General features: G+C 41.5%; 1 protein-coding gene across 5 annotated transcripts in view; it reads left to right on the top strand.

Moving 5' to 3' along the window:
• Positions 1 to 23,605, top strand: part of ralgapa2 (Ral GTPase activating protein catalytic subunit alpha 2) — a 564,918-nt gene that overhangs the window by 48,972 nt on the left and 492,341 nt on the right. For all 5 annotated transcript variants that reach the window (XM_072581416.1, XM_072581412.1, XM_072581414.1 and 2 more), the window contains exons 2-3: positions 6,821 to 6,931; positions 12,329 to 12,378. In XM_072581416.1, the coding sequence (XP_072437517.1) occupies positions 6,821 to 6,931; positions 12,329 to 12,378 (161 nt within the window). The remainder of the gene's footprint in view (positions 1 to 6,820; positions 6,932 to 12,328; positions 12,379 to 23,605) is intronic.

Here is a 23,605-nt window from a genome sequence, read left to right as displayed (position 1 = left end):
TCCAAACCTTTCTCATTCATATACCTATCAAGATGCCTATTAAATGTTGCAATTGTTCTAGCCTCCACCACTTCCTCTGGCAGCCCATTCCACACACGCACCATCTTCTGCATGAAAAAGCTGCCCCATAGATCCCTTTTATATCTTTCCCCTCTTGCCCTAAAGCTATGCCCTCCATTTCTGGACTCCCTCATTCTAGGGAAAAGACCTTGTCTATTAACCCTGTCCATGCCCCTCATAATTTTATAAACCTTTATAAGGTCACTCCTCAGCCTCTGATGCTCGAAGGAAAATAGCCCTACCTATTCAACCTGTCCCTATATCTCAAATCCTCCAATCTTTGCAACATCCTTGTAAATCTTTTCTAAACCTTTCAAGTTTCATAACATCTTCTGATAGGGAGGAGACCAGAATTGCGCGCAATATTCCAACAGTGGCTTAACCAATGTCCTGTACAACAGTAATGTGACCTCTCAACTCCTATACTCAATACTCTGACCAATAAAGGAAAGCATTCCAAATGCTTTCTTCACTATCCTATCTACCTGCGACTCTACTTTCAACTGTTTACAGTTAGGGGACTCTCCAGTCTGAGGCACAGACAAATGTTTCTGTGGCCAGCTGAACAAAGAGACTTGTACAAACAGGAAATTTTGGCAAGAAGAGCTGGAGTATTTTTTTACAGGTCTTTGCATATGCTGGTGTAAGATACCCAAAGCTGATAAAACCTAAGAACTGCTTCATGTCATTTAACAATACTGTGTTATTGCTGGCTGTTCAAAACATTTTCTCTTTAAATTTATAACTAAACTTGAAAAGTATATTCTAGTGATGATATGGAGATGCCGGAGTTGCACTGGGCTTGACTACTGTTTAGAGTCAGTCTCCTTTTTGGACACACAAGCATCTCCAGCAAAGATGAACACCTCAGCACCACAGTCTACCTCAAGCTTAGTGATAACTTAAAGATGCTGCACTTCTCGAGCTTCCATCTTAAACATATTAAAACAGCCATCCCCTATGGGCAAGCCTTATATAGCAGCTCGGATGAAAGGGACAACAGAAATATATAGTGAGAAACTGTAATGACTTCCTTAGAAAACAGATGCACGATACAACTGATAGGGTACCCTTAGTTGTCCAGTACTTCCCTAGAGTGGAGAAATAATGCCATGTCCTTTACAACCTTCAACACATCAGTGATTATGAATACCTTGCCACAATCTTCCTTCTGCCTCTACTTCTTGCTTCAAACAATCACTGAACCTTAAACAAACCATTGTTCGCAGCAAACTACGCAGCCTTCAGGCCAACATTGACCACAATACCACATGACCCTGCCATGGCAACCTCTGCAGAACATGTCAAATCATTGACATGAATACTGCCGTCACATGTGGGAACACAACCCACCATATACATGAGGTACTCTTATGACTCGGCCACTGTCTTAGATGATGGAGATGCCCTGACGCATGGTACATTGGCGAGACCATGCAGATGCAATGACATTAATGAATGCACACCAAGCAACAATCAACATATGGTGGTCCCTTTCCAGTAAGGGAACACTTCAATGGTCCAGGACATTCAGCCTCTGATCTTTGGGTAAGCGTCCTCCAATGCTGACTTCAAGATGTGCAACAACACAAAATTACAGAGCAGAGGCTGATAGTGAAGTTCTATACTCGTGAGGACGGTCTCAGCTATGAATTTGGGTTCATGTCACAGGGCAGGGTAACCCCACCACATTATACACGCATACGTAGACCCTATTCCCCACATGAGCACTCATGCATGCACAATCACATACACACAAGCACGCACACTCTCAGTGTCTCAAATGCACTCTCTTGCATGCACGCACACACACCCACCCCCCCAAACACACATGTGCACCCTCCTGCTCTCTGTGTGCACGCACACACCCTGTCTATCTCATTTGTGTGCACTCCCCCCTTTCTCACTTGCACGCTAACCCCCTCTCGCTTGCTTACCATCTCTCTTACTCTCACGCTCACATCCTCTCTCTCTCACTCTCTCACGCACACACACACACCCTCTCTCTTTCTTTCTCTTTCTCCCAAGCACGCACCCTCTGTCTCTCGCATGCATGCAGCAATGCATCCTCCCTCTCGCCTCACTCGCATGCATGCAGTCTCAGTCTCTGTCGCATGCACACGTGGGCCCTCTCGCTGTCGCTTGCTTGCATGCGCCCTTTTGCCCTCTTCTCGCTCTTCCCCTCTCCACCCCCCCCCCCCCCCCCCCACACCCCCACCCCCACAATATCCCCAAACTCACTCACTCTCTCTCACACACCCTGGGTGGAATACTTTCACTCAAGATAGTTTTCTCTCACATAAATAGAGCCAGGACTCAGTTTAACACTTCGACTGATTCAAAGCGGGACCTCAGATCTAAAATGCATTGTTTAGCCTGAGATATCACCTCTTGTATATTGATAAAACCTATAATTATCTATGGACAGAAACGTGAAAGGAATCTGGATTTTGCATTTTAATAAGCAGTCTACCTCCTGACTTACTAAAGGATTCAAGAAGGGTGGCTACTTTTAACATTAACGTTTACTTATAAATACTGTGTCATATATCTTCCTATCACATCAGTGCTGATGAAGGAGCAGTGCTGCTGTAGCTTGCAATATCAAGTAATCTTGTTGGACTATAATGTGTTTTTTTTTGATTTCTGACCTTAGTAATAGTGTCATTTGGCATTCCTGTTATGCTGATGACTGGGGTGGCATGGTGCTTTAGCGGTTAGCACCGCTATCTCGCCAGGGACCCAGGTTTGATTCCACCCTTGGATGACACTGTGTGTGAAGTTTGCACATTCGCCTTGTGTCTATGTGGGATTCCTTCAAGTTTCTTCTCACCATCCAATGATGTGCAGGTTAGGTGGATTGGCCATGCTAAATTCCTCAGTGTCCAGATGTGCAGGTGATATGAATTAACCCTGGGAATTAGTATTACAGGGATGAGGTGGGGTTTTTTGGTGAGGTGAGGTGTGGAGGATTCTGGGTAGGATGCTCTTCGGGCTGTTAGTGTGGACTCAATGGGCCAAATGCTTCTTCACTGTAGGGATTCTATGATTCTAATTGGTCAGTTTCATTGCCGATCTCCTTGTAGGTTTTATCCCCAGTCATCCTGAAATTGAAATTGCATCATTAAGTTTTGAGGGCTGAACTGCGCTCAAGGCAGCTATCTATAGAATTACAGAAATTGCCATGGCATGCTCCCTTTGCTTGCTCCCAAGAGAAAACAATTTACCTGTACATAGCTGTATCTTGTATACCTTGAAAATAATTCTCCATTAATTCATTTTCAATTGCTATTGCAATGTTGTCATTACTGTTTTGATAAAACTTTGCATACTGTAATAGTAAGGAAGCATGTCCTGTAGCTTTGTTTTCCTGTTGCTTGGTTATTCTGAGTGTCCACTTGTTATGGATTTAGGACTCCTGAAAAACCATCTTTCAAAATTTTGAAAGTCACTTTTGTTTTTCTTTTAACCTATCTGTTGTAATGATCTCTTCATTTCTTCAGCCTGACTTCCAACCTATTCTTTCAAACTTTATTTGACCTCCCTTTTCTCTGGACTAAAATGCTTCCTGGAGTGTGTTTCTGCTTTTGTAAATCTGGTTTTTGGATCTCAGGTGGTTGCCTTGGTTTTTGTATCTTAAGTTTGTTGTTTTTTTAAAGTACAGGTTTTGTTTGTACCTACACTGGTACTAAATAATGGCAACTTGTACGCTTTTCACTGTAGTTCTCTATTTCTTTACTTGAATGCATGTGACAATAAAATCTAATTCTATTTCTAATTCTAGCATAACTGCACGCAGTGTCCTAAGTACGATTCAGCAAATCTCCTGTGGAAATTGTGTTTTGTATATGAAACTTAGAATGCCATTTGCTTTTATGGCCATGGGTATCTTAATTCTCACTTTAACGATCTATGCATTTGCACCATGGAGTACCTCTCTTTCCTTAATCTAAACATTCTTCTGCTTGGGGTAAATATATTTCACCTGTCCATTACCTATTTGTGCAACCTTACATGCCAAGCCATTTACTACGTCTGTCTACTGGTTAATCTGTCATGGCTTTTTTTGCACGTTTTCTCACAACGTGCCATACCTCCTATTTGATGCAAGCCTAAAATTTTGATGTAGTTTCCTCCTCTGTCCATTTTGAAATTGGAAAAGTTTTTATCCTAATTTCTGGGGTAGGTATTGATTTGGGGCACATGTCAATTTCCACTCTTCTCAATTTAATTATGTTGCTCCACATCCAAGTACTGTACTGTAGATGTATATAATCACAGCTTTTGGATTAAGCTTCTTATTGATCTGTTATACATTTGAAAATCCATATCAAAACATATGGCATTCCATTTCTCGTTCACTGAATGTTTTGATTATTTCAAGTTAGTCAAACATGCTGTTCCTGTTCGGAGTTGGCATTTTAAAATACCTGTTAGTTTTACTTAATTATATGAACCTTATAAGTGTAGCTACAAATTTAAGATGAACCTTTCCATTATTCTTGACTTATTCTCATCCAATTTCTTGAATAGAGTTTAATATTTTCCAACCTTCCATCCTTTGGATAATTTGTATGCACATGTGAAATGATAGTGAACAAGAGAGCAGAGCATTTTTAGCTTTTACCACATTGGGTGGGGGGGGAGGGGGGGGAGAGAGGTGGAGAAGGTAGCAAAGAGTACAGTACGTGATTGGGGGTGGGGATTTAGGTGGTATGTCAGAGGGAAGGGTGGAGCAGATAGGTGGGAAGGGAGATTGGCAGGTAGGACAGGTCATGAAGACAGTGCTGAGCAGGAAGGTTGGAACTGAGGTAAGGTGGGGAGAGGGGAAATGAGGAAACTGGTGAAGTTGACATTGATGCCCTGGGGTTGAAGTGTTCCGAGGCGGAAGATGAGGCGTTCTTCCTCTAGGCGTCGGGTGGTGAGGGAACGGCAGTGGAGGAGGCCCAGGACCTGCGCGTCCTGGGAGGACATTTGGAGGACCCCACCACCAGAGATACATTTCCTTCCCCACACCTTTCCGCTTTCTGCAAAGACTATTCCCTCTGTGATTACCTTGTTAGGTCCACACCCCCCCCCAACAAACCACCCTCCTGTCCTTGCACCCTCCCCCTGCCACTGCAGGAATTGCAAAACCTGCGCCCACACCTCCTCCCTCACCACCATCCAAGGCCTCAAAGGAGCCTTCCACATCCGTCAAAGTTTCACCTGCACATCCACCATTGTCATTTATTGTATCCGTTGCTCCCGATGCGGTCTCCTCTATATTGGGGAGACTGGATGCCTCCTAGCAGAGCGCTTCAGAGAACATCTCCGGGACACCCGCACCAAATAACCCCGCCATCCCATGGCCCACCATTTCAACTCCCACTCCCACTCAGTTGAGGACATGCAGGTCCTGGGCCACCTCCACCGCTGCTCCCTCACCACCCGACGCCTGGAGGAAGAACGCCTCATCTTCCTCCTCGGAACACTTCAACCCCAGGGCATCAATGTCGACTTCACCAGTTCCTCATTTCCCCCTTCCCCCACCTTACCTCAGTTCCAACCTTCCAGCTCAGCACTGTCTTCATGACCTGTCCTACCTGCCAATCTCCCTTCCCACCTATCTGCTCCACCCTTCCCTCTGACTTGTCACCTCCATCCCCACCCTCATTCACCTATTGTATTCTTTGCTACCTTCTCCCCAGCCTGCCCTCCAACCATTTATATCTCCACCCTGGAGACTTCCTAACTCTATTCCTGATGAAGGGCTTTTGCCCGAAACGTCGATTTTCCTGCTCCGTCTGATGCTGCCTGACCTGCTGTGCTTTTCCAGCTTTGATGAACTTGCCCAGCTCTCTCTTGGATAGTGTTGCTTTAACTCCTATCTAGCATCTTCATCTGCTTAAATCACTTTTGCTGCTCTCTCCCTTGACTTTTCTAAACTTGCAACTGAAATAGCTGAATCATTTAGGATTAAATTGGCACAACATCATGGGCCAAAGGGCCTGTTCTGTGCTGTACTTTTCTATGTTTTATGTGACCCTTACATTATTTTAAAAAAGAAATGAAATCTCTCTAAAATGTACATCTATGTGAATATAATGGCTATTGTAAAATTAGATGCCAATCAGTGGTCCATATTAGAACCTTTTAAAGGTCCAAAACTGATCACTAAGTTCTAAGCGAGTCTTAACGAAAGCTTTATATGAGGGTCCCACTTTTTTAAGTTTTGTATTTATTCATCCTTGCAGTGTACCCCGACACTCCAAATGCTTTTTCATAAACTTTGTGGAACTGGTCTTGGATTCTCCAATGTTCATGCACTGTTTCTTATGTAGGAGACTTAAGCATACAGCCTGGCATTATGTGCATGTGCTTGGCATTTCAGTTTATGTACAGGTCATTTCGCTATAATGCGTGTTCTGTCAACACAAAGTGGCGATATGTGCTTGACGAATAGGGGATGCTGTATCTATAGCGCAAACTTTTAAAACGTGTATTGGCTATAATGTAATTGCGTCACCAACACTTGAACTGCTATTTTTATGTGTCGTTTTTATATAGCGTGGGGTCACACAAGAACACAACCATTGTGTTATAGAAGAATTACCTGTACCTAGTAATAAACCTTCTATATTAAATTTTATTTGTCAGACGTAAGCCTATTGTTCCCCTGCCATCTCACATTGATCTGCCTGTAATCTGTTTTTCTCACCTAAACTTTTAATACCATCTTCTTTTGCATCCATTGACAGAATGTATTGTATTATTACAGATACTTTGGAAAGATGTGAATTGAAGCAGTTCTTTGAAACCAACTACTCTCAGATTTATTTTATATTCTTTGAAAATCTATTCACACTGGAAAATAGTTTAAAACAAAAAGGTAAGAATGATTACTGAAAATTTAGTTGCCTGTTTTGTGTTTGCTTAAAAGTACTTGCATTCTGGCATGCAGTTTTCCCATAGATGTTGAATCATTTATATTTAAAATATAAATAAACCTAGTGTTTATTGTGTAAATATGTGTAAACTATATTTATACACTCGTGACTTGCAGCAATTTGAATATTTCTGGTTCACGTTCTAAAGTTTTCTGTTTTAGCAGGCATGCCTTGTGACTTCAATGTTGTGTACACTCTTTAAGGCCATGTATGGTCTGGCAATAAATACTAGATTGGAACTTGCTGGGAAAAGAACAGAATGTTAATGTGGCATGCTATCACTAATGTGCCAATTGGCCAGTAAGTTTGAGATATGTTGTGAATCTTGAAAATGTGCTGGTTGATTTACATCATTCCATCTTTTGCTTTGCACAGATAGCATCTTGTCCTTGGCTTCCTTGTTATTTTTTAAGAAACATATTGGATTTGCACAATAATTACCCATTTAACTCACCACAAAATACTATGACAGGAATTAAGAGTATGATTAGATTTTTCATGAGTGACAATTGTTAATAAAGTGCAAATCAACTTATTGACCCAGAAATGGAGTAACTTTAAATCGTGATTTTTGTACATGTAGCAATTTTTTTAATGGATTTGTGGGAAACCAATCATTTTATATTTTTAAATTTTCCTTTGCGCATTTATTCCCAGTCTCATAAAATCTTATTGGTCAAAGAGCTAGACTGTTTGTTCCAATGTTCATTAAAATTCTAGATAACAATCATGAGGGTAAAATGCTGTGGATCAGACTACATTCCCTTAAAATATATCAAGGTTTTGCATTGTTGTAATATGTGCAAGGTGTAGTCTAGACCCTAACTTTTATCATATTTCAAAGGAAACGTAAAGTACAACATTCCAGATGGATTGGTTTGGTCAAACTACTAGACTTTCAGCAAAACCTACTTCATTCTTAGGCTACGGTTAAAATATAAGCTTAAAACGAATTAGCAGAACTTTGACTTTATTGAAATGCTTAAAGCAATATATTATTTAACTGCTACTCATTTACTGTTCCAATGTAGCAGCATCTAATAAACATGGAAAGGTACATTCAACAAAACAGACTTCCCTCACTTCTCTAGTTCAGGAGAAGAAACACCAATGGAATGAATCTAGTAAAAGGGAGAGAACTCATAGTTTTTGTAGCAGCAGAGAGAGAGCTATATCTTGCAGATACAACTATAAAACCACAACTTCAACAACTGAAAGCAAAATTGAAACCTTGGGTCAGTGTGATCTCATGTTTGTTTTGTCTGCTTTTTAAAAAACCTTCCTAAACTATTCATTCTGCTTTCCATGGAGCAGACACATCAGCAATAGGTTTACAACACCCCTCTTCAAGAGAACCAGAACACCACAAATTCGTCTTAAAGACATAGATCTTCATAACACTGTCATCAGCTTCCACTTTGAGCAATCAGAGTAAAAGTTTTCTGTCAAAAGGTGCAGGAAAATTCTCACCTATAATGAACAACTTAAGATGTTTCGTTTCAACAAAATCTTGACAAATGTTTCATGGCCAATATTTGTTTTACTATCATTGCTCCATTAAAACTAACATGCAGTGATACACACATTATACCACTAAGCACCTAATTTTAGAAAGCTTGGATATGGTAGCATCAATGAAGAATTGATGCTATTCCTTCTAATGCAATTTTTCTTTCCCAGTGAAATGTTCACAGGATAAAGATGCAAGATCCTGGAATTTTCTTTTAGTTGCTTTGGATGTTTCTAAACCACATCTGTTACTGAGTGATTAAAATTGCAACATACTTTATTGGTTTTACTTTTGCTGAGCTAGTTGAACATTCTTATTGCATTGTTGTAATATGTGCAAGTTTATTTCCTGCCTATGTGGAAAATATTCTGGTCCTTGATCAGATATGTTGATGAAACAGCTAATGAGAAACAATGGGAAATATAGGTCTAAAGTTGCTAAAGTTAGAAATTATGTATGTTTGTTTTATATGTAGCCTCATAATTAAATGGATGGATGAATCTGTCTGGTAATTGCTTATTATATCCCAAGGTAACATATTACTTCCTTTTGAAATAGCAGTACTGATATGTTAAGGGGTGTGTGGAACCACCTAGATTGACTAGTTGCCAATAGGCTGAACTGAGGAGAAAGGAAATAAATTTGAAAATCTGTACTGTAGCATGTTATAAAGACGCAATTTTGTCCCACTGCTTGCATGGCAAGGTTTCAACAAAACTCTTGACAATTTTTTTGAGGCGTTTATCTTTCCTGAAAACTTCCAACAGTGACCTTTTTAAAAGAATACTGTCGATGAATTCCTGCCACCACAACAAATGGATGTTGAATATCCAGCGCAGGAAAGGAATTATTCCACTCTGAGGAAAGATCACTCGACCCAAAGTATTAACTCCGATTTCTCTCCATAGGTGGTGCTAAACCTCCTGAGATAGAATATAGAATGTTACAGCGCAGTACAGACCCTTCGCTTTCGATGTTGCGCCGACCTGTGGAACCAGTCTGAAGCCTATATATCCTACACTATTCTATTTTCATCCACATGTTTATCAAATGACCATTCAAATGCCCTTAAAGTTGACAAGTCTACTACGGTTGCCCTTGATATTCTGAGTAAAGAAACTACGTCTATCTATCACCCCTCAGTTAAAGTTGTGTCCCCTCGTGCTAGCCATCACCATCTGAGGAAAAAGGCTCTCACTGTCCACCCTGTTTAACCTTCTGATTATCTTATATGTCTCACCTCTCAACCTTCTTTTCTCTAACGAAAACAGTCTCAAGTCCCTCAACCTTTCCCCATAAGACCTTCCCTCCATAACAGGCAACATCCTAGTAAATCTCATCTGAACTCTCCACAGCTTCCACATCCTTCCTGTAATGCATTGGCCAGAACTGTATGCAGTACTGCAATGCGGCTGCACCAGAGTTTTGTACAGTTGCAGCATGGCCTTGTGGCTCCGAAACTCATTCCCTCAACAGTAAAAGCTAACACACTGTATGCCTTCTTAACAACCCTATCAACCTGGGTGGCAACTTTGAGGGGTCTGTATACGTGGACACAGAGATCTCTCTGCTCATCTACACTACCAAAAACCTTACCATTAGCCCAATACTCTTTGTTCGTTTTACTCCTTCCAAAGTGAATCACCTCACACTTTTCTCCATTAAACTCCATTTGCCAACTCTCAACCCAGCTCTGCAGCTTATCTATGTCCTTCTGTAACCTGCAACATCCTTCAGCACTATCCACAGCTCTACTGACTTTGTCATCCACAAATTTACTACCCCATCCTTCTACGCCCTTATCTCGGTCATTTATAAAAGTAGCAAACAGCAATAGCCCCAAAACAGATGCTTATGGTACACCACTAGTAACTGAACTCCAGAATGAACATTTCCCATCAACTACCACTCTGTGTTCTTTCAGCTAGCTAATTTCTGATCCAGACCACTAAAATTACCCTCAATCCCATGCGTCTGTATTTTGTGCAATAGCCGACAGTGGGGAACCTTATCAAACACCTTTACTGAAATGCATATACACCATATCAAAGGCTTTACCCTCATCCACCTGTTTGGTCACCTTCTCAAAGAACTCAATAAGGTTTGTGAGGCACAACCTACCCTTCACAAAACTGTGTTGACTGTCCCTAATCAACCTATTCCTCTCTAGATGATGATAAATCCTATCTCTTATAACCTTAACACTTTACCCACAACCAAAGTACGACTCACTGGTCTCTAATTACCAGGGCTGTCTCTGCACCCTTTCTTGAAAAGGAGGCAACATTTGCTATCCTCCTGTCTTCTGGCACTATTCCTTTAGACAATGATGACATAAAGATCAAAGCCAAAGGCTCTACAACCTCCTTCCTGGCTTCCGATAGAATCCTAGGATAAATACCATCCAGCCCAAGGGACTTATCTATTTTCATACTCTCCAGAATTGCTGACACCTCCTCCTTGTGAACCTCAACCCTGTCTAGTAGTCTGTATCTCAGTATTCTCCTTGACAACATTGCCTTTTTCCAGCAATTTCTGTTTTTGTTTCTAATTTACAGCATCTACAGTTCTTTTGGGATTATCATTTGTTCATATGTTATCAATGTGTGTATGGATCAAAACTCTGTTTCGCTACCACATCTAATTGTGAATGGTGATGCATAATCAAATAGTTAACTACATGGGTAGAAAGGACTGTGAGTGCTGGATAGAGTTCAGTCTATGGGCCTTGCCAACATCCCATGTTTAGCACTGATGATTTCTGCTCTAGAACTAGCTGCATTTCTGGCCAAATTGTTCCTGTACAGCAACAACACTGGCAAATTACACACCTGCCTGTAACACACGCACTAGTTGGTTTTCGAAACAGTTTCTACCCTACTGTTGTTAGAATACTGAACGGACTCTCAAACGGCTGTACCTTGGTTCTGTTTTTGTCGCTGTTTACCTATTATTTACTAATCCATGCTACTTAACTCTGTGATCTGCCTATATTGCTTGCAAGACAAAACTTTTCACTGTGCCTTGGTACACGTGACAATGAATTCAATTCAATTCAGTTCATCGATCTATCTGACAGGATTGCTCAGTATAGTTCACAAAAGCAGGACTTCAAGTTGCCAAATATCACTTCGTCAATATATTACAGCTTCAGTCATTAGCAAAATGATCTTTGATGTTGAAAGTAATGCTATCACATGACACTTAGTCACCAACAAGCTGTTTACTGACATTGAGGGATTTCATTAGAGTCCTTCAGTTTTGAACTTCACCACCTTATTTGGTGGTTAATTTGGCATCAAGATATCACTTGAGTTTTCACAAAGCTCATCAATGAAAATGGAAATGGGGGGAGGGGAATCTCTTCACTTACAGGGGTCATAACTAGTGCAAACCAAACGATTACTGGAAAATCTAGATTTTGCAGAGGCTGGAGCCCCTGTGCTATTGTATCCAAGGAATCTATTAATTCCAAGTTTTGAAAAACTAGTTAATCATTCATGCTCCGTTACCAAGTGATGTATGGCATAATTATAGCTTTATCCTTTTGTGAACTTTCCATTAATCTCCATTATGTTTATTTTATTAAATCGCTCCATCTGAACGTACTATTTTGAATTTATAATGAAAAATTATTAATACCTGGTTGTTACAAAGTGTTTGTACAACACACATACTTGGCTTTCATTTTTAAGAGCTGGCTGAACTATATCGCGGTGTTTTCTTGTCATATATGATGTTGTTTTTCCAAAGTTCATATTACTCTTGTGCAAATTGTGTTTGAAAATACAGAAATTGCTCATTCATCTTTCTTTTGGTGTGGATTTAGGGAATAAGTCACAGAGGGAGGAGCTGGACTCCATTCTCTTTGTATTCGAGGTAAGTCATAATTGGCAATAAACTACAGATTCAGGAATGTTCTTTGTTTGAAGTGTCTCTTAATATCATTGATTTATCTGTCTTATCTAGCTACTAATGCTCCCCTCTCTATTCTTGTCTAAGGATGGAAGTAGCAAGTGCATACATAAGATAAATTGTAATGTGATGTAGGAATTGTATTGTAGGAAGGATATAGGGAATGACTATGAGATGGCTGTTTGGAGCTGCTTGTGGTGGAGCCCCTTAGGGAACAGGAAGTTTTGGATGTAGTGATGTGTAATGAAGCTGACTTGATAGGGGAGCTTAAGGTGAAGGAACCCTTAGGAGGCAGTGACTATAACATGATAGAATTGACTCTGCAGTTTGAGAGGAAAAAGCTGGAATCAGGTGTAATGTTGAATAAGAGTAACTACAGAGACATGAGGGAGGCGATGGGTGGAATTGACTGGGAGAGGAGCCTAGCAGGAAAGACTGTGGAACAGCGATGGCAGGAGTTTCTGAGAGCAATTCGAGAAATGCTGCAAAAATTTATCCTGAGGAAAAGGAAGCATAGTGAAGGTAGGATGAGGCAACCATGCCTGATAAGGGAAGTCAGGGATAGCACAAAAGCAAAAGAGAAAGCATATGATGTGGCGAAGGGGATTGTGAAGTCTACAAAGACCAACAGAGGACAACTAAAAAGAAATAAGGTTAGAGAAGTGTAATGATGATGCTTCTTTAACAAGGTTATGTTGTCCTTGGCTTTTCTTTCAGAGAGGTTGTAAAAATCAAAGTCTCTGAAAAGTCTACGTTGAAGGGTTTTAGGGCCAGTTTGATTATAGCTAACAGATGCTGCCTCAGGCAAAGGCTTTTAAGTTTTTAAGAAAAACACCTGTACAATGAAAGGGGAATGGCCAGTTCTACCAGCTCAGCTTTACTCTGGTTTGATTTGGTTTTGGCAGTCTGGCTATTCACTGAAAGAAGTCAGGCAAGTTTTGAAGCTGCGAGATCCAAAGAAGCAGGTTCATGCTGGTACTGTCTCTTTGACATCTCTCCTGTAAGATTCTATGTTTGATTTTTACCTTTTGTGCCAAGCGGTGTTTATGGGGATTGTGACAAGTATTTGGAATAGCATTATTAAGTTGGGACGATCTACTAGATTTTTAGATAGGTTAAGTTATTCTGTATTCTGTTCTCTTTTGTGTATGTTTCATTTGGTAATCTTGTCAATAAAATCTGTTCTGTTGAAAACCAAGTGGTTTGTCCAGCAGCATCTCTCCTGGAATATCCACTTTACACCTACTTAAAACAACTAGCAAACTTAGGGTCTGGGCTGCTTTCTTGAAATGTTTTGAGGGTGTCTGGCCTGGTCCATGACAGACTGGGGGCTCATCCAGGATTTCTCCTGTAATTCATATTTGGGATTAGGGTTGTTGGTCTCTAAGACAGCGAGTGGTAGGTGTCAGTGTCTTTTAGTCTGGGTGTTCAATTTGGTTGGTTTAAATGGTGCTTGAGATAGTATTGGCTCTTTCAGTCACCAAGTGTTTTCTGGGGGTGGAAGGAGTGATCTGGAGGGTTTTGCAAAAGGTGATTAAAGCTAAGCTGCCAAAATTAGCAGACAAGCTGGAGTTGGAACTGCCTCCTTCCATGAGGGATGGAGAGCTAATTACTGCAATATGTCAGCATTTAAATTTGCTGGAAATGCCATCAGAATCTTTACAGATGGTTAAAATTCAATTGCAAATGAAGCAATTTGCGTTCGGCAAAAGACAAGGAAAGGGCAACAGGAATGAAACAGTTTGAATTGTGATTAAAAGTAGAGGAAAGAGAAAAATCTGCTTTAGCAGAAGAAAAAGAAATAGAGAGAGAAAGAGAGAGAGAAGAAAGGAAGAAAGAGGAAGTTTGAGTTTCAGTTATTGGCACTTAAATAGTTCAAAAATTCACTTTCTGAAATAGGGAGAGCTCATGTGGAAGAGCAGAGATTAAAACTGCATGATTAGCAGCTGAAATGGCTGATGATTGAGTTGGTCCATAAGTCAAAGTTTGGCTTCCACAATCAATTTCAATCCTTGGATAGAAATTGGAGAAAATTTGGGCGGCACGGTGGCACAGTGGTTAGCACTGCTGCCTCACAGTGCCAGAGACCCGGGTTCAATTCCTGCCTCAGGCAACTGTCTGTGTGGAGTTTTCGCGTTCTCCCTGTATCTGCGTGAGTTTCCTCCAGGTGCTCCGGTTTCCTCCCACAGTCCAAAAATGTGCATGTTAGGTGAATTGGCCATGCTAAATTGCCTGTAGTGTTAGGTGAAGGGGTAAGTGTAGGGCAATGGGTCTGGGTGGGTTGCTCTTCGGAGGGTCGGTGTGGACTTGTTGGGCCAAAGAGCCTGTTTCCACATAGTAAATAATCTAATCTAATCTTAAAAAAAAAGAAATCCTTGCATGGAAAGGGAAAGGTAGATCTTGGTGAAGATTATGAGGATTACTTAGCACAGGGTAAAAATGAAACTCTTGGAGGGGAAAGAGAAATTAAAAAGCTCCGGTGTTTTCATTGCAATAAAGTAGGCCACATGAAATCACAGTGTCAATGGATTAGGAAAAGCACTTGAAGCCAGAAGTAGAGAAACCGGGTAACCCAGTGAATTTTAATGAAGTGGTAATGGAAAGTACAGTGGAGGCTAGAAAGCTATACCAGAATGTACAAGCCAGTTGGTGGTTGATTAAGGGGGAAGTGCCAGATCATCACAAACCATATACCTGTGAAGGTAAAGTTTATTTGCATCGGCCAGGAGCAGCAGATGAAGAGGTTACAATATTAAGAGATACAGGATCCTCTCAATCTGTTACGCTGAAAGATGAGGAAATATGTTTCCTCTGAAGGAATATTACCAGAAAAGGTGCTAGTAACGGGAATTCACGATGAGACAGGAAGTGAGGTTAGAGTGTCCAGTGAAAAGTGAAAACGTCATGGTAGAAGTACTGGACAAAATCTCTGCTCCAGGAATACAATTTGTCCTTGCTAATGATATAGCTGGTTCACAGATAGTGCTGCCTACTGAAAGGCCAGTGGAAACTCAGGCAACTGAACTATTGCAGCACATGTCCTGGGATTTTTCGGGGCTGTGTGGTAATGAGGTCACAAAATCACCAGTTGAAACAGGAGAGATCAAAGAGTACAGATAAGAAAGTTGAAGTGGAATTAGCAGAGAATATGTTTGATCAGATGGTGGAGACAAACCAGGAACAGATGGATGATAAAGCAGACATTTTTAGCTCAGATAAATTAACTGACTTACAGCAGAAAGATGAACATTTGAAGCAATTGTATCAAAAGGCATACACAGAAAAAGAATCCAAATGTATTCCTGAATGCTACTGTCTTAAAAGTGGTAGTTTAATGATGAGATGGAAACCATCACACATTCAGGCAGATGAGAAATGGGCAGAAGTTCATCAAATCGTATTGCCAATGCATTATAGAATGGAGGTGTTGCGAGTGGCGCATGTGCTATCACAGGGCATCATTTAGGAGTGAGAAAAACCCAAGCTAAAATACAAAAACATTTTTTACTGGCCTGGACCACACAAGGATGTAGTTGAATATTGCCAGACATGTCATACATGTTAGGTAATTGGAAAAGCACAGTCAGTAATAAAACTTGCACCTTTAATACCTATTCTTGCATTAAAGGAACCTTTTACAAGAGTCTTAATTGATTGCATAGGACCCCTCCCTAAAACCTAAAAGTGGGAATCAGTATTTGTTAACAATAATAAATGTGTCCACTAGATTTCAAGAGGCCATTCCATTATGCAGTTTCACAGCTAAAAGTATTGTAGAGGAATTGCTCAAATGTTTCACTAGATATGGACTACCCACAGAGATACAATCAGATCAGGGGTCAAACTTTACATCAAAATTATCCAGGAAGTTATGGATAGCTTAGGAATAAAACAATTCAAATCTACTGTGTACCATCCAGAATAGCAGTGAGTGTGAGGAAAGTGGCATCAGACATTAAAGACTATGTTGAGGGCTTATCGTCAAGATCAACCAGATGATTGGGGTAACAAAATTCCATTGGTGCTTTTTGTGATCAGAGATCAGCCAAATTCAGTCCATTTGAATTAGTTTTTGGGCATGAAGTGAGAGGACTGCTAAAATTGATTAAGGAGAAGTGGGTAAGTAGTCAGAATACAGAGACCACATATTGGGACTATGTGTCAATTTTTAGGGAACAATTAAATAGAGTGGAGGAGTTGGCTCGACAACATTTAAAAGTATCACAGCATACAATGAAATGGGAAGTAGACAAGAAATCAAAAACCTACCATTTTGCTATTGGGGATAAGGTGTTAGTGTTACTTCCAGTGACAGGTGAACTTCTAAAAGCAAGGTTTAGTGGATCCTATCAAGGAAATTGAGTGAGGTGAACTATTTGATAAGGACTCCAGACAGGAAAAAAAATCTGTGTGTGTCATATGCTCAAAAGGTATTTTGACAGGGAAGGAAAGCCAAAGGAGACTGTGTTATTGGTTACAACACAGAGGGAAGAACCAAGTTCAGAAGATTTTGACTTGGATGTTCTTCAAATTAAATTGGACAAGAAGGAAGTTGTCAAAAATTGAGATAAGTTATTGAGTTACTTTCCAGAGGAAAATGGAAATGACCTGAAAGAGTTATTACTATCGCATGGAAAGCTCTGTGGAAGTAAGCTGGGAAGTACTAATCTAATTATGCATGATGTAGATATAGGAGATGCTGTTCTGATTAAGCAATATCCTTGTAGGCATAATGCTGTAAAGTTGGCACAGGTTCAAAAGGAAACTGAACGCCAGTTCCAAGACAACATAATCGAAGTAAGTTACCATGACTGGAGCTCACCAATAGTAATGGTGCCAAAACCAGATGGTACCCAGTGGTTCTATGTGGAGTATCGCAAAGTCAATGCAGTTACAAAGACTGATGCGCATCCGATTCCATGTTTGGAAGACTGTTGAAAAGGTGGGACAAGCAACTTATATTTCTAAATTGGTAAAGAGTAAAGGCAATTTCAGCTTTTGTAACAACGAATGGACTGTATCAGTTTAAAGTCATGTCATTTGGTATGAAAAATGCAGCCACATTTAAGAGACTTACCAATATGGTCATTCAGATTACCTAACTGTGTTGTATATATCGATGACCTGGTGATTTTTAGTCACACATTGAAGGAACATTTGCAACATTTAACAGACTTGTTTGATCAACTTTGGAAGGCAGGCTTGGTGATTAAACTGGCTAAAAGTGAATTTGCCAAAGCCTAAGTCACGTTCCTGGACCATGTTGTTGGACATGGATAAATGACCCCAGGTAATGCTAAACCAAAGGTAATTGGAGAATTTCCGAAACCATCAACAAAAAAGAGCGGTACTACAATTACAGGGATTGAGTGGACTTTATTGAAAATTCGTACTAAATTTTGGCAGTGTGGTTGCTCCACTCACTGAATTGCTAAAGAAAGGCAAGAAGTTTCAGTGGACAGCGGATTGTCAGAAGGCATTTGACAGCCTGAAAGCTGTGTTAGTACTGCCCTAGTATTCGCCATATCTAATTATGTAAAGCCATTGAAGGTGGATATCGATGCGGGTGTTGGTGCTGTGCTCTTGCAAGAAGATAATGAGAAGGTAGAAAGACCTGCCGGGTATTTCTCCATGAAATTGAACATTCATCAGAAATATGACAGTTAAGAAGGAGACTTTGAGCTTGGTGTTGGTGTTAGAACATTTCAACTTTTATGTTACCAGTAACATTTCTGAGATAGTCATATACACTGGTTAAAACCCATAGAAGTTTGTGGAGAAATTTAAGGACAAAAATGCCAGACTGTTTAGATGGAGCTTGTTATTACAGCCATTCAGTTTGAAAGTTGTGTGTGTGGTAGGATGAGAAAATGTGATTGATGGCACATTATTGCAACTTGGTTGAAAAACTGAGGCATTTGGCAAGAGTGAAACAGATTGAAACAGAATGTAGTTGTGCGTTTTTGCATGTTTATAGTGAATAATGTATGCGTGTGTTGTAGTGTACTAACAATTTAAGATTAGGGGTTTTTAAAAATGAAGCCATATTTGGATATTGATGGTTCTTTTGTTTTAAGGCGCATGGTGTGATAATGCTGCTCCTTTAACAAGGTTATGTTGTCCTTGGCTTTTTTTCCAGACAGGTCATGAAAGACAAAGCCTGTGAAAAGTCGAAGTTGAAGGGATTTAGAGCCAGTTTGATTATGGCTAACAGATACTGCCTCAGGCAAAAGGCTTTTAAGTTTAAAAAAAAACACTTGTACAATGAAAGGGGAGCAGCCAGTTCTCCCAGCTCAGCTTTTCTCTGCTTCAGTTGGTTTCGGCAGTCTGGCTATTCACTGAAAGAAGTCAGGCATTGTTGAAACTAATGGACGCAAAGAAGCAGGTTCATGCTGGTACACTCTCTCTGACATCCCTCCTGTAAGACTCTGTCAGAAGATTAAATATGAGGGTAAGCTATCCAGTAACATTAAAGAAACTCTTGCAATCTTCTTTTGATACATTGAGGGTAAGAGAGAGGAAAAACTGGACATTGGGCCACTGGAAAATGACACTGCATAAGTAGTAATGGGGAACAAGGAAATGGTGGAGGAATTGAACGAGTAGTTGGCGTCAGTCTTCATAGTGAAGACACGAGCAACTTTCCAAAACTTCAGGAGAGTCAGAGGACAGAGGAGATTATGGTGGCCGTCACCCAGCAGGAGCTCGAAAAAGTGAAAGGTCTGAAGGTGGATAAATCACCTGGACCAGATAGATCACACCCCAGAGTTCTGAATGATATAGGTGAAAAGACAGTGGAGGCATTAGTGGTGATCTTTCGGGAATCACTCGAGTTAGGGAGGGTCCCAGAGGACTGGAAAATCACAAATGTAATCCCCCTGTTTAAGATGGGAGTGAGATAAAAGACAGGAAATTCGAGGCTGATTAGCATGACCTTGGTCATTGATAAGATTTTGGGAGTCCATTGTGAAGGGTGGGATTTCTGAATACTTGTAAGTGCATGGTAAAATAGGGCAAAGTCAGCATGGTTTCCTCAAGGGGAGGTCATGCCTGACAAATCGGTACGAATTATTTTCTTTTTTTAAACACTTTTATTGAAAAATCTTTCTTTTCAAAATTAGAAAGTTACTGAAACATGAAAATATAGCATCGTAACGTCAAAAACAATAAACCAACTACCATACTACTCTACAAAAGAAATCAAAACTACACTTTTTATAAAGCAGTATACAAATAAATAACACCGCTCAACCCAACAAGACCATAACTCTCTCAACCTTCGAGAGCATCAATTATGAAACCCACATTTGTTCAAAATTCTTCCTCTCCTGGCCCTTAGGTTTATCAGACCAAACCATCATGGCGGGAGAAAAGCCCTAAACACAATGGCAAACAGATCTGCTTCGAAGTAATTCAAAAAAGGCTGCCACGTCTCGTAACAGTTGTCAGTTTTCTGATGCACTATATTTGTAAGAAAGTCTAAAAGAATGTGTTCCATAATTAACTTGCACTACCCTACAGATCAGGGAGTTCTCAGACACCCAATACATTAGAATATTCTTCCTTGCACAAAAAGTGAGAATGTTAAAAAGCTTTTTCCCATGTACATCTAAGTGAGGTAAATTCAGCAGACTGGAGAAACAAAGACCCTTAACAATTTCTCCTTTGAATCCTCCTACTTCCTCCAGACCAAAGGGGTAGCCATGGGCACACGTATGGGCCCCAACTATGCCTGTCTCTTTGTTGACTACGTAGAGCATTTGATCTTCCGTAATTACACCGGCACCACTCCCCACCTCTTCCTCCACTACATTGATGACTGCATTGGCGCCACCTCGTGCTCCCGTGAGGAGGTTGAGCAATTTTTCAACTTCACCAACACATTCCACCCTGCCCTTAATTTACCTGGACCATCTCTGACACCTCCCTCCCCTTCCTGGACCTCTCCATCTCCATTAATGATGACCGACTTGACACTGACATTTTTTACAAACCCACCGACTCCCACAGCTACCTGGATTACACCTCTTCCCACCCTATCTCTTGCAAAAATGCCATCCCGTATTCCCAATTCCTCCGCCTCCGCCGGATCTGCTCCCAGGAGGACCAGTTCCATCACAGAACACACCAGATGGCCTCCTTCTTTAGAGACCGCAATTTCTCTTCCCACGTGGTTAAAGATGCCCTCCAACGCATCTCGTCTACATCCCGCACCTCGGCCCTCAGACCTCACCCCTCCAACTGTAACAAGGACAGAACGCCCCGGTGCTCACTTCCACCCTACAAACCTTCGCATAAACCGTATCATCCGCCGACATTTCCGCCACCTCCAAACAGACCCCACCACCGGGGATATATTTCCCTCCCCACCCCTTTCCGCCTTCCACAAAGACCGTACCCTCCGCGACTACCTGGTCAGGTCCACACCCCCCTACGACCCACCCTCCCATTCTGGCACTTTCCCCTGCCACCGCAGGAACTGTAAAACCTGTACCCACACCACCTCCCTCACCTCTATCCAAGGCCCTAAAGGAGCCTTCCATATCCATCAAAGTTTTACTTGCACATCCACTAATATCATTTATTGTATCCGTTGCTCCCGATGTGGTCTCCTCTACATTGGGGAGACTGGGCGCCTCCTAGCAGAGTGCTTTAGGGAACATCTCCGCGACACCCGCACCAATCAACCACACCGCCCCGTGGCCCAACATTTCAACTCCCCCTCCCACTCTGCCGAGGACATGGAGGTCCTGGGCCTCCTTCACCGCCGCTCCCTCACCACCAGATGCCTGGAGGAAGAACGCCTCATTTTCCGCCTCGGAACACTTCAACCCCAGGGCATCAATGTGGACTTCAACAGTTTCCTCATTTTCCCCTTCCCCCACTTCACCCTAGTTCTAAACTTCCAGCTCAGTAACTGTCCCCATAACTTGTCCGGACTTGTCCTACTTGCCTATCTTCTTTTCCACCTATCCACTCCACCCTCTCCTCCTTGACCTATCACCTTCATCCCCTCCCCCACCTCACCCATTGTATTCTATGCTACTTTCTCCCCACCCCCGCCCTCCTCTAGCTTATCTCTCCACGCTACAGGCTCACTGCCTTTATTCTTGATGAAGGGCTTTTGCCCAAACGTCCATTTCGAAGCTACTTGGATGCTGCCTGAACTGCTGTGCTCTTCCAGCACCACTAATCCAGAATGGAGAAACAAAGAGAACGGGTCCACCTTGACGTCGGTCCCCAAGGCCCCCTCTTATTACTGCTGTCACAGTGCTCCAATATGCACCGAGCCTCTGACAGGACCACAAACAATGAGTGAGGGTACTCCTATTTATATAACGCTTGTTGGCACATTGAAGATGCTCTCTGCATACACTTCACAAGACAATCTGAGTCCAGATGAGCTTTATGAAGAATCTTTAACTTCATAACGTGGGTCCTACTATATATCTGAATCCTCTTCGCATTGTCGCAGCTGTCCTCTCTCATTTTTATAGTGATCTCAACTCCTTGATGTAGAGGCTTGATGTCACACAAGGAAACTCCACCCCCGCCCCCCCCAAACAAATGATAGACTACTTGCTGAAAGAGTGCTCTCAGCCTGAAGCACCGTCTTTTCTGTATCAGATCTATAACACTCAGTCAAAAGTGTGGTCTCCTTTCGGATAGCATCTTTAAATTAAAAGAAAGGGAAGAGGTCCCTCCTGGACAATCCATGTTTCCAAGCTATTTGATCAAATGACATCAATGTTTCACCCTCAAACAGATCACCCAAACAAGAGACTTCCCTATCTGCCCAAAGTTTAAACCTGAGATCCATTGTCCTTAGCAGGAAACTGTGGGAGTAAGAAAAGATGTTTTAGACATATTACTCTCTGTCTGCCTCGTTGCGCTCCATGCTTTGATGTTAGTAACTAATGGATTATGGCTGTGTTCTACAACTGTCCTCATTTTGTCTAAAAACAACAGGCTGATAAGAGGACATTTTGTCTGGGAGGCCTCAATGTCCAAACATGTTGACACCAAGTCCCCACAGGCCCAATCACTTAAAAAAGATAGGAGGGAGCTCAGTTGATATCGTCTAATGTCCAGGAGATCCACTCCCACCAATCGCTGGGGAAATTGCAGTTTCGCAAGCTTAATAAGGGGCAGCTTATCACTCCAAATAAAAGAACTAAACCAGCCATTCAGCTTCTGAAATGTTTGTCTCTGAAAGAACAAAGGGAGCATCTGCAAAGGGTACAATAAGCAAGGAAGATCATTCATTTCGAAAAGAGTGACTCAACCCAACCGTGATCTTGGAAGGGTCCCCCACCTTTGAAGGTCTTGCTTAATCTTGTCAAACAAATAAACAAAATTATCTTTTGAATAACTGATCAAATCTAAGGGTAACAGAGAGGCCCAAGTAAAGAAAATCTCCCTTTGCCCCCTTAAAGGGGAACCCACCTTCCATGCCAGGTATTCCTTGGAGCCCTTGAGGATGAACAGGTCCATTCACCAGTCCTGTGAGCTCATTGCATTTTCCTTAATCTCGACAACTCGAGATCAGAATTAATCTTGATCAGAGATGGCAATATTCCCAATTGAACAAGCTACCACCGAATCTAGAAGAACTGAGAGAGTTAGGAAAAAAATCAATCCTTGTATGGCACTTACAAGGATTGGAAAAGAATGTAAAGTCCCTGCCCGGAGGGTGGAGATGACTCCAAATTTCGACGAACCCCAGTTACACAGACCGCTCACCCAACTGTTTAGATTGTGGAGGAAGCTCTGGGGGGCATTTGGGCATTCTATCCAGCACAGGATCTATAAGGCAGTGAAAGACCACCACCATCCCCCCCCCCCCCCCCCACACACACACACACACACACACACACACACACACACACAATGTAATAATTTGCCGTGATGCTAAGGCCATCAGCTTAGATTGTGCAACAGTCAAAGATTTAAGGGGTGGGCCAGAGGACACTAGATATTCAAAATACCATATTCTTTGCTATGTATTAGGGCCTTAAGGATAACAAACCGACCATATTCATCTTTAACACAATCTATTAAATTAATAGAAGTTTCTTCTGGATGAGTATGGCCACCCACCTCCTCTCTTAGTGTTAAAGGACGAGAAAAACATTTGATCAAACCTGCCCTGCAGTAACTTGAAGTGTTCCTTGTCATTAAGGTGAGTCTC

The sequence above is a fragment of the Chiloscyllium punctatum genome, chromosome 11, assembly GCF_047496795.1.
Source record: "Chiloscyllium punctatum isolate Juve2018m chromosome 11, sChiPun1.3, whole genome shotgun sequence".
Taxonomy (NCBI): Eukaryota; Metazoa; Chordata; class Chondrichthyes; order Orectolobiformes; family Hemiscylliidae; genus Chiloscyllium; species Chiloscyllium punctatum.
This window is presented reverse-complemented; position numbering and strand designations above follow the sequence as displayed.